The following is a 12,157-nucleotide window of genomic DNA, read 5'->3' on the forward strand; positions in this document are numbered from 1 at the left end:
TTTACAGTGTCCACAAAAATACCAACCCGGAGTGTCGTTAGGATCTCGAGCTGGTTTCGGAGGGTTTGGTGCATTTGAAATGTTTTCTGAAACTTCGTTGCCTTTTTCTTCTACTTGTACATCTTGAGTCAGTTCTAGGGGTTCCTGTTCTGCGTCCAAATAACTCTGGACTTTCAAATGTGGATTTCTTCTTACTATTGCATTCAGTATGCTAAGTAGTTTGGCTCGGGTCATCTTGGATATCTAAATTACATTTATTAATAAAGTAGGAGTAAAAGTAATTTATGTTTAAAAATTTACCTCTTGATTGCCCTTCAGATTGTTTTTCCTCAAATTTTTATTTGAAGTCATGGAAATTGCCTTAACAATTGAAACTGGTGGTCTCTGAATTGTTCTTGATTGATTGATGGTTTCAGAAATATCCACTTTACCATTACAACAGGGAATTCCGTCGTCTTTACCACATTGACAATCAGAAGTACACTTACTTCCCTTTACCCTACAAGGACAACTGTTTCGTTTTTCCGACAAACAATTACTTTTACAATTGCAAAACATTATTGGACCACGTGGTAAAAATATTAGCTTAAGGTGACCGTCTTTACTACTCGGAGTGCAACGTAGAAATAAAAATGGTTTCTATCCAACAAAAGCAGGAGGAAGACGTTTTACTTCCTTTTGTGTATTACGCTTCCGCGTGACGCACACAAAAAAAAAGAAGTTCCCTCTGCCCTTCTTTCCTACCCCTTCAACTTCATAATGACGTTTTTCAAATTCAAAAAGATTCACCGGTTGCCAGTCCCTTTAATTTTGTTATATTTCTACAAATACAGTACAACAAGAATAACTGCCTGATACAGCGGTTGCCATACTAACGAACTTTGTTTTCTAAGCCTTGGGAGTTGGTGGTTGTCTAAGGCCCCTAAATGTTTTCTCTCACGTCAGGCATGTTTTTGAAAAAACCAAAATGGTGTCGGCTTAAAGCCTTAGACACCAACCTTACGTCAGACATCGCCTGCTAATTAAGCTTCCCGCAATACACATTCCCGTACTAGAGTTTCTTGAACTTGCCGCCGCGAGCGCTGCACGTAAAGCCTAAGTGGTGTATTGAGATGTTAAACTGGCGCTAGAAAACGTCTAGAGAGAACGTTTAGGAGGGTACACTTATAGCTTTAATTGGGCACAGTCTGCACACGTATACCGGATTAACACTCTAATTTAAGTCTCCTGTTAAATACAATGTTTTTCAATTAACAATCTCTAGAAATTTAAAATATATATTTGGATATGCCAGTATGAAGAGTGTGTAAATAATTATCTTCATAAATTGTAATATTTTTTATTAAACAGTTTTTAGAATAATTCTTTATTCAACTACAAACAAACATACAATTTTCCACACAAATACAATCATTATTATATGATATTCAATTTACATACATCGGCAAAATAGCTAGTGATTTTTAGAGATTCACTCTCACTCAAGAGAGAGATTTGAAATAAATAAAAAACTTCACTCTTTCCAGCTCTCGTTTTTCGTCACTCGCCGAGTGCACTCTTCCCCAAAAAGTGAGATTAGTCAAAGTCACTGCTTTCACTCTTATTATTTAAGGCGGGAAATTTGAATTCGGCCGAAAAAGTATATTTAAGCCTCCTTTGTCGTTAATAGATGGCACCACGCTCTCCAGTAAAGTCATTAAATTAAATTTCCAGCTATCTTACAATAGTTTTAAAAATCGGTAATAGTTAGTGTAGCGAGCTGTTGGCTCTCGTGGCATGAAGGGCTTGCCACCACCCTCCTACGCATTGTAACCTGGCCACCTGTTTAAAGACATTATACGTCGCTAGATGACTTGGTCCTAAGGTGGTGCCTTGGGTATTAGCCTAGCTGATTAGCTTAGAAAGAGACGAGTGACGAATAAGTAACACTGTATTCAAATCATCTCCTTACTATTTTAAATTCACAGCGACATTTAGTGTCAGTTTATCTCCAGCGCGAATGGAACAGGAAGTTCCATTAATTCAACAAGCACTATATAAACAGTACAGTAACTTGCAGGTCCTGGCTCACGGAAATATTATTTCTTGGTGATTTCCTTGAAAATGTTTAATTTAAAGCAATAATTTGTTTTACGTATATAGCTTTGAATTTATTGCCCATACCTACACAACCTTTAATAGTCCTAGGGAAATCCAAGAGTGAATTTCAATTAAAAGTTAATAGATAATTACTATTTTACACAAGAGAAGAAAAGTATAAGCCTTGCACGGAGGATTTCGTTCGCAGTTTAGACACATTTTGTTTTGAGGTAATAATACTTTACGCAAAGAGATTCAAGTTAACCGAGGAAAGACCTTTATTGTTATTACTGATCCTACACAACCTTTAGTGCGCTTATGAAAAACAAAGGGTGAATTTGAACTTTAAGTTATGAGTCTGGTGGCCCTACGTAAATGTCTCGACAGTTCCCGGCGATGGATCCGTGAACGACGCCTTGGTTGATAATTATGAAATTCTTCGTAACGTTCTCACTTCGATCGTTGTTCGTCATTTGGTCCGTCACGCGTTCCTGTTTCACAACCAGTTCTTGGATGATTTCGGTGATCAAAGGTGCTTCTAAGACGCCATCTTCTTTAGGAATAGTGTTCAGTGCCGTATTCAATAACCGCGCTTTGTCGCGAAGTTCCTTCACTTCGCGGGCCTCTGTTTCCAAATGAACCGTGAGATCGATCAGGTCAAAAGAACCAGCGCACTTTGACACTCGCATTAAACGTTCAATGAGTTTTTGACGTTCCCCCCGTTTCATTTGGGTCCACGAGCTGCGTTCGCTTTGGGACATGCCCTTCCAAGACACCATCAAATCGTGCGCCTCTTTCTTCCCGTGTTGTTCGGCCAAACTTACTGGCGTTTCATTCTTCGCGTTCAAGGCATCCGGGTCGGCCCCGTGTTCCAAGAGCAATTCCAGGACTTCTTGGTGGCCTTCGACAGCGGCGCGATGCAACGGACTCATTTTCTTCTGGGATGACGCGTTGGCGTCCGCTCCGTGTTCCAAGAGCATTTCGACCACTTCCCTTCGATCGTTCCTCGCTGCCACGTACAGGGGAGTGTAACCGCCCTTCATGGGCATGTTGATAAGGCCACCTTTCTTCAGGAGAGCCTCAACGACAAACACGTGACCATTGTCAGCTGCGATTAGCAGAGGAGTGGCGTTGAACTTGGTCTGGGCATTTACGTCAGCTTTGTGCTCCAACAATAACTCGACCACGTTAGCGTACCCGTTCTCAGAAGCGATGTAGAGTGGCGTGGCGTTGTCTTTATTTGGAGCTTTAATGTCCGCACCACGGTCAATTAAAAGTCTAATTATATCGTGTCGGTTGTACTTGCACGCCAGGAATAACGGGGTCTGCTTGTCTTTGTCTCGCATGTTCAAGTCTGGATTCTTTCCCAATAGTCGAACGACCAGTTCCACGTCACCAGCGGTGACCGCTTCCAAGAGACAGGACTTCTTTTTGAAACAATCCACGATGGATTTAAATGACGCGGTGACGAAAGATTTCACCGACGAGGTCTCCTGATTATCAGCCACTGAAGGTTTGAAGATATGTGACAACTTAGCCGCTTTCAGTTCTTCAATTGAAGCCATCATTTGTTCCATCTGAGAATGCAGCGAGTCTATCTTGTCTGTTTTCTGGCGAACCGCTTTCATGTTAGTTTTAATTTCTAATTTCCCAGTGTCGTCGGCAGCGTCCATTTTGGACAACAACTCTTCAATTTGTACCGCGGCAGTGCCTAATTCTCGTCGCAGGAGGACGCACTGGTTTTCTTTTTCCGTCAACTGCCGACTGAGAACTTCAATCTTCGTTTGTAAATACTCATTGGTTCGAGGTCGCAAAGTGGAGAGAAAATGTCCGAAGCCCCTCTGCGACTGCCACCACTCAATGTGCTCAACGACATTGTGGTGACCGTATATCATGGCCAAATCTAGAGGCGACTGCCACCGAGCATTTAGCTTTTTAAGAGAAGCACCACTTTCTAGCAATAATCTCAGGCAGCCTAGATGACCATTTTTACAGACCCAATGAAGTGGCGTGTACGCGAAGGAATCCATAGCGTTCACATTTGCCCCCAATTGCAGTAATTTCGCAATTACGTTCTCATACCCATAGATGGCGGCATATTTCAAGTATTTAAGATTTCCAGCCACACGGGCGCCACCGTTAACTAACGATTCGGCGGTGGTTGGATTATTGTACAATAAGGCGAACTCCAATGGGGTATACCAGAGACGTTTAGAAGCGTTCACATCCGCACCTTTTTCAATGAGCAGTTCTACAATATCGCAGCCGCTCCGAGCCGCAGCGTGCAAAGGAGTGAGACCATCGTCATCGAGCGAGTTCACATCTGCGCCAGCCTTAATTACTAATTCGGCGACTTTTGGGTTATTCCAGAGCAAAGCGATGTGCAGCGGGGAACGAGAGTAATTGTCCTCGGCTTTTACATTAGCGCCCTTTTCAATTACTAAGTTTGTAACGGAACAGTTGAGCCAGCACGCAACATGCAAAGAAGTGAAACCATAGTTATCCGTCGCGTTCACGTCAGCGCCAGCGTTAATCAATGATTCCTGGATTTTTGAATTGTTCTCTCTCAGAGCGATGTGCAGTGGGGTTAAGCCGTCACCGTCCAGAGCGTTCACATCAGCGCCCTTCTCGACAAGTAGCTCTATCACGTCACAGCCAAACTTCGAAGCCGCGTGCAATAGAGTTCGACCATCTTTGTCAGTCGCGTTTACGTCAGCGCCAGCGTTAATCAACGTTTCGGAGGTTTTTGGATTGTTCAACATGAGAGTGAGATGCAGCGGGGTCGGCCCGTCACGGTTAGTAGCGTTCACATTAGCACCCTTTTCGATCAGAAGCTCAGTAATACTACAGTCGAGTTCCGAAGCGTATTGCAGAGGAGTGAAACCATGGTCGTCAGTCGCGTTCACATCAGCCCCAGCCCGAATTAGTGTTTCGGCGATTTGCGCATTATTCCTCAGCAAGGCGTAGAGCAACGGTGTCCCTTTGCGGAATGAACCTTCTTTGAGGGTGTAAATTATCGGTGTAATCAGCTGACCCGGGAATGAGTAGTTCTCGTAACACAATATTTCGTTGACGTTGGCTCCATTTTGGAGTAAGCCGAGGACGAATTTGCTGTCATTCTTGTCCGAGATGGCGTTGACCCACCGTTTTCCGTTTTCCGTGGCATCTACCTCGGAACATTTTGCTAATAAAGTTCGCAGATCTGGTTCACTCATTTTCTATTGAACAATATACCAATACCAGACGTTCATCAAGAGAAGAATTCTTGAAGGAAATTAAAATGAAACATGCACCTTCGCAGGCTCGAGCCAGGATTGAAAGGGAGCTAACCGCGGAGGTATACACCGCACAAAGTTTAGTAAATTTCTAAATGTATCACAAAGCATGATGACTTGAACTGTATAAAATAGACTATTTAGAAATATTTATGCATTAATAATATTTTGCCAATGTAATGGTTTTAAAAAATATATATGTATTTCCATTTGTACTATTTTTTCTTCGGAAACGCATTTTAGAAGGTCCATGTTTCAACAAATAACATTATTAAGATGAATACTTCTCTCCAAAGGGATTATATTCTTCGGATTCGACTCTCTCCAAAGGGATTATATTCTTCGGATTCGACTCTCTCCAAAGGGATTATATTCTTCGGATTCGACTCTCTCCACTCTTGCACTTGGTTTTAGCGTAAAACTTCCGCATTTGAGACGACTTGAAGACCGGAACTGAGCTCAGCGTCCTCGATCAGTTCCGTATTCTGTCGTGTGAAAATGGCGTAGTTGGTGGAGTCTTAGCCATTAGTGTGTCCCAGCGCCGGTCAAAGGACAGAATAACGTTGATCCAGTTCCATATCTGGAAGAGCCACAAATGGAAGAGGTTGGTCTCTAACTAACATAATTTACTTCATATCCCGAAAACAAGGTTTCATTAGGAAAAATGCTTATGGCGTACTTACGAGTGAATATGTCACCAATAGCCATATGCAGCGAGAGAACCCTGCTGCTGACAGTCGTACCTCTAACGCAATCCACTCACCCATCCAAAAGGCACGACAATTAGACAACCATTCCCCACTTCTGACGAAGCCCAGTTTCCAGCCCCTACTTGACCCAACCAACTCCACCAGAGCGCTGACAGTGCGTGGACCTCCCCCGTTAGGGAGGGGGGGGGTAGGACCATTTGACCAAGGACCCCGACACCATGGTAAAGCCATCAGTTATTGCAACCCTTGAACCGTTAAGGGCCACTGAAGTAGAAAATATAATATCGCTAACAGTGTGAGAGGCAGCCAGAGCCGGACTGGCTAGTAGTTGGCCAAAATTGATACAAGGACAGCTAGAGCACGATATAGCTTGTCGATTGATGTGTCATTTTCCTTTTAAACCCTAAGATAGTATCACAAGGAGCGGCCATGTTTAAATAAGACAGTAGGCGAAATACTTTCGCACCTGCGCAGAGTGCTTATAACAAAATAACCCAGTGTGAAATTTTATCTATAGCTAAACATGCAATAAAATTAGAAGCGAAACAATTATTAGTTCAACCTTCGAATAAACCTTGAAAATTGTAAACGAAATTACCGCCAAGATATCAAATACCATGCTTGACGACAAGTTTGGGACCGGCTATAGCGCCATCTGGTATAGTATACTCGAAATACCCATATAAAGCAACTATTATAAATTTCTAAAATTAAACCACTTTGTGTAGTTTTTTTTAATTTACGTAAAATTAGATAATAATAAATGAAATATAACTATTAAAAAGCGTAGGTGGCGCTAAGAAACTAAAAATGCCAAAACCCGGAATTATTAATTTTTTCAAACGAATTTTCCTGTTAAACTTGGAGAGGTGAACTTGTGGTTTTCCCAGATCCGAACAGCAGCCCTCCAGCATTTTTTAAAAAACAATTCTCGGAGGTACATGTACAAAGATTAAACAATGACTGGATTTCCTGTTTATTAATATATCACATAACTATCCGACAGTTTCGTCTTTAAGGATGAAGAATTAAGTTCTTGTAAGATCATTGTAAATACCGATGTTTTTTATTAAACGTGGAAATTTAACATAGTAACTTTGTTTCTTCAACTTTAATTTTTCTTTACGTAATAGTAAAGAAATGACTAGAATATGGGGTCGTTCCCAAAATGAGGTCAGGGGAAATCGCTTAAATATTTACGTCATGTTTTAAAAGCCAGAAACGAATGTTTTTAAATGAAACTCGGAAATGGAAAAAATTATTTCGCATTGAAATACGGTAATTTAATTTTAAATTAACTTTTAGTAATATTTATTAGTTTAGATCGAAAAATCATTTCGTAGAAATAGTTCTTTGTTTTTCTTAAAGTAATTTGTGAACGGCCCCTTTGTCGTCTGCTTTAAAACACGAAATTGGTGCGTGTGCTCCCTTACCTTCAATTTTGATACAATTGCTGGTAAAATCTTCGCTGTCACGACAATTCGAGTTGACTTGTCGAATCTTTTCCTTAATTAAAATTAATTACCAAGTTTTCTCCCGAGGAAATTCATTATCCTCGCGGACTGTTACCGTTAACGAAGTTTATTTTTCGGTTTCACATTTTCGAAAATTTACAGATCGAGCGCTGCTTAGCAGCTCTTCCCAGACCAGTCGCAAATCAAGATTGGTTTTCTAACGACGAGCTTTAACAACCTTGTCGGCGAACCGCAGCCACCGTTTCGTAGTTTGGCACTCAAGGCAGTCGACGTCATTAACCCGTCACCGACTAGCGGTAGTAGCGGGGGCACATCACAAGAACGCTTTTGAGGGAAAGTAACCAGTGATGTCACCGGATATATTTCAAAGAGAGCGGCTTTTGAGGGTGGCTACGTTGGTCGCTCTCTGCGTCTGTCTTTCACGAACGAAAATTACATTGTAAAAAGTCGCTATAAAAATCTCTAATGATTTACTTAAAACAAATATGTTAAATCTGTGAATCTCATCTCTTAGACTCTGAAACACGTAAATCTACAAAATCTACCTAGTCTTTTTCAGAAATACATCATCAACCAATTTTGACATTTTGTGTTTGAATACGAATTTTTTTATTCGAGAGCACTACATTTGTAATCAGAAGTGCGTTTAATTCTAACCCTAACAGGTACTGAGATACGCAACCCAAAAATTACGAAAATAATCCGTAGAAACACATTTTGTTTAACAAAACGCATCATCCGAATAATATTGCGTTGTTAGATATTAAAAAAGTCGTCTGCTCGTATAGATCACAAATTTCGGAAACGCGTATAATGCGTTGCGTAATAGGAGAAGCAAAAATGCATTACGAATTTTGAGGCCTATTACTCAGCGAAAAACTCACTATGTTAAATTATTTCATAGATATATTTTAAATGCTGGATTTGCCTTTTTCTGATTGAATGCTAGAAAAACCTGAACACTAGAGGGCGTAGTTTTCTACTTTTCAATAGGTGCTTCAATAAAACATCTTCAAGGAAATTGCCAAGAAGTAATATTTCCGAAAGCCAGGACCTGCAAGTCTCTGTTTGTTGAAATAACGGAAACTTTACGGTATGCAACAAGTGTTTCCTTTTAAACAAATGTAGCTTTTTTGACATACATGGTGGAAGCCTCACCCGTGGTGATATTTACTTGTTTTTAAAAATATAATAATACCTCTCGTGGGTGGTATATTATAGACTTTCAATTTTAGAAATTCAAATTCCTGCACCCTCGCGCCGTTTCTCTGTCTGTAACCTGAAATCTTCTGAACTACAGACTTGAAAAGCGGAAATGTCTAAGCCGGAACTGGGCTTAACGCCGTCAGTCAGTTCCGCATTTTGTCGTCTGTAGGTGGCGTAGTTGCTGATTACTTCGAGTGCGTCCGATATAACTTTTTCGTATAAATGGGATTCGACCAAATGGGATTGCAAAATTATAATTCGATCAATTGGGAAAGTATATTTTTTGATTCGATCCATTGGGAATTCCACCCAATAGGATTCTATCCAACGGGAATATACCAAAAACCGTTGCTACCGTTTCTAGCCGACGAAATAAAATATAAATGTAGTTTATCCTAGAAGTTTCATTTAAACCAAGGAATACCAGAGTGACTGAGAAAAATCATATCAACAAAAATAAATTCTCATAGTGTATCCTAGGTTTATCTGTTCTTCACAAGTTGGCGCAAAGAAGTATGTCTAAGGTTGTATAGGATTACGCGCTGTCATAGCTAGAACTGAGAGCCCGTGTTGGGGGAATACATTTTTCCGTTCCAGGGGACATTCATATTCCTAGAAACTACTACAGGACTCTTAATGTAAGCAAGGACACTCTTAGTGATAGTGTCCATGTAAGCCTATAAAACTTCGTCTTCCAAATGTCGCGTTTAAATTTTACGCGACGGGCAGCGCCACCTAGTGAAGTTCTTTGAATTTAAAAATTTGGGACAAGATTGCAGCGTCCATTGAGTTGGAGATTAGATTATTGAAAAGTAAAATTAACGCCGAATTTTCATGTTAAGTTATACTAATCTATTTTATTAACTGTTATGATACGTATTTTTGAATATCAGATATTTTTGAGGTTGAAAAACTAGAGGATGCACAAAATAGCCCTCGTAATGAATCTTCTAAAAGGCTGTTAAATTGTGAGTCCTGTAGTAGTTTGCCCATGTTTTTACGGTTCTTGGTATTTTAAGAAGTTAACTAATCTAGAAATGGTTGCGTGTATTTCTGATCTCAATTACCACGCTTCTGTAGTTGTATACTGAATGTTTATGAAAATATTTTGCGTGTGAACACCACTTAAGTGAAAACATTAGTATACGTGTGGTTTCATAAGTTAGTGGCTTAGTATGAGATCATTTCAATAAATAATATAAAAGTGTTGTGAGTTTCTGCTTTTGCCTTAAGTATTTATAAATATTTTTCTACAAGGACAATTTGCACTAAATGACCCGTTTTGCTTGATGCACAACGCTACACTATTCATACCACTAAAATTCGATTTCGTCCTTGTTAGCTTGTATATACGTCGTCAAACGATGTTAGGATAAAAGTCAGTATCAGCTGATTTTCATAGAGACTATTGCGTTAATATTGTACAATGTCTTAAGATCGAACAAGGCAACTAAGCATATTTGGTTGGATATGTGATTGTGTCAGGGGCGTAGGAACGTTCTAGAAGTTGGAGGGGGCAAAGATAAACGAAAAAATGTCTGGAGAATGGTTTTGAATTTTTAATGGAGTGTACCTTCTTCGTATGCATGTGTACATTTTACTACTGTGTAAATTGACAGGAAAAGACTGAAATTTAAACACAGTTGAGGCTCTATACAAGCTTCATATGCTTTCAAAATGATAATTTGAGCCTTTTGAAGATATCAACTGACCAAAAAGTTGGAGGGGGCAATAACATTAGTTGCCCCTCCCAGAAACATTCTAGGGAAGGTCATTGCCCCCCTGCCCCTCCCGGTTCCTACGCCCCTGGATTGTGTAAAACAAAATCTTTACTCACGGGGATGGATGCACCAATGAAGAAACTCAGCAGCTAAAATTACAGTGGAAATTCAACGTCCATTCATTCTACTTCCGGGTAAGGGTGAGTGTCAAGTCCAAGGGAATACCAACGAACTTATAAAATATAATTACCCCCAGGGGCATATTAACCATTAGGCCGAGTAGGCACGTGCCTAGGGCGCCCTTTTTCTAGGTTCGCCAAAACTGTGATAAAGCCCCACGATCGAAGTACGTTGGTTGCACCTACTTAGCTGACCAACCCGTTAGACAATGCCCAGGGGCGGAAAATTATCAGGGTTAATCCGCCCCTGATTACCGCCTGATGCGAGTGACAGAGATCTAATGAAGGCTGCCTTTTGTTAGAGTTGGCCGCATGTTAAGGAAATTGATATTTTGTTCAGGCAGTTCCGCCGTATTTTGTAAACCAATACAGCACGCTATTTCTTTCTCCCACTTTACATTGAGTTATTAATTAGATACTAACAGGTTATGGGCCCAGCACGCTTCCACTGCGCGAAAGAAGAAGTCGTAGAATAGTTGATTAATTAATAACGTTCGATGTCATTGAATACTTTAAAGGTTCATTGTGCACTGCGTAGTTATTGAAACCAAGGCTGAGTGAGGAAAAATAGCTCGAGAGACGAGACAGTCAATTGTTAGAGAAAGTGAAATAATGCGGTGTAGGCGAACTCGCGAAGAATTGAAAAACAATGGGAGACGAATACAGAATTGACAAATTGAATGCGAACAATTATAGACATTGGTCTATGCGTGCACAAGGGTTATTAGAAGCCAAAGGATGTTGGGGCGCTGTGCAACCGGGATTTGAAGAAGTGGAGATGAACGCTGCTCAGACGGCATTGAACCATAAGGCTAAGTAAATTTTTTATATGATTGTAAATGACGAATGCCTTGATGATATCGCAGATTGCTTTTATGCAAGTGAAATTTGGCAAACATTGCACGATATACATACCACTTATGACACGTGGCATGGGCTATTATTGCTTAAAGATTTCGTACAGACAGAGAAGAAAGTCAATGAATCTATAAGTGAATATCTAACAAGACGCAACTCTTTATACCACAAGGTAAAGAAATGCTGGTTTCACATTCGAAGAAAAAGTTCTAGCTGGATTTGCGGTTTTGGGATTGCCCAAAGAATACGAATTTATGTGCAGAAGCTTACGGTTAGATAAAGACGATTTAACATTGACAACATTGAAAGCCAAATTAATGGAAGAAGAAAGAAGAATAGGCGTCACCAATGATTCCGAAGAACATACCAAAGCTTTTCAAGCACAGACGACGTATAACAGGAATCAAAGAGGTAGACAAGGAAGATATGAAAGAGGACGAAATACATTTCGAAGAAATTCGTCACAAGCTGAAGACAGAAGAAGAACCGAAAATAAAAGATGTTACCGCTGTCTTGAATTTGGACACATAGCGGCGGATTGTTCATATGACGTAGATAAGAAGAATGCAAAGCCAGAAGAACCGAAAGACGAGAAAAGCCCAAACCCAAGATTAGAAACCACACGCAAACATGTAGCAGCAGTAGCCATAAAGA

General features: G+C 40.3%; 2 protein-coding genes across 2 annotated transcripts; both read right to left on the reverse strand.

The window, feature by feature from the left end:
* Positions 1-2,333: 2,333 nt before the first annotated feature.
* On the reverse strand, positions 2,334-3,987 carry LOC149962989 (uncharacterized). The gene has a single exon (XM_090180305.1). It carries the CDS (start codon positions 3,972-3,974, stop codon positions 2,430-2,432), a length of 1,545 nt encoding a protein of 514 aa, XP_090036431.1. The 5' UTR covers positions 3,975-3,987; the 3' UTR covers positions 2,334-2,429.
* Positions 3,983-5,294, reverse strand: LOC149962990 (uncharacterized). Its single transcript, XM_090164484.1, has 2 exons — positions 4,039-5,294; positions 3,983-3,992 (listed from the first exon to the last, which is right to left on the reverse strand). The coding sequence occupies exons 1-2, from the start codon at positions 5,292-5,294 to the stop codon at positions 3,983-3,985; spliced, it is 1,266 nt and encodes a 421-aa protein (XP_090020610.1).
* Between the last annotated feature and the right edge of the window lie 6,863 nt (positions 5,295-12,157).

The sequence above is a fragment of the Leiobunum rupestre genome, chromosome 1 (assembly GCF_980474605.1).
Source record: "Leiobunum rupestre chromosome 1, qqLeiRupe1.1.hap1, whole genome shotgun sequence".
Taxonomy (NCBI): Eukaryota; Metazoa; Arthropoda; class Arachnida; order Opiliones; family Sclerosomatidae; genus Leiobunum; species Leiobunum rupestre.

Excerpts from the sequence above, each read along its gene's own strand:
- LOC149962989 (XM_090180305.1), bottom strand. The coding sequence starts at position 3,974 with ATGATATACGGTCACCACAATGTCGTTGAGCACATTGAGTGGTGGCAG.
- LOC149962990 (XM_090164484.1), bottom strand. The coding sequence starts at position 5,294 with ATGAGTGAACCAGATCTGCGAACTTTATTAGCAAAATGTTCCGAGGTA.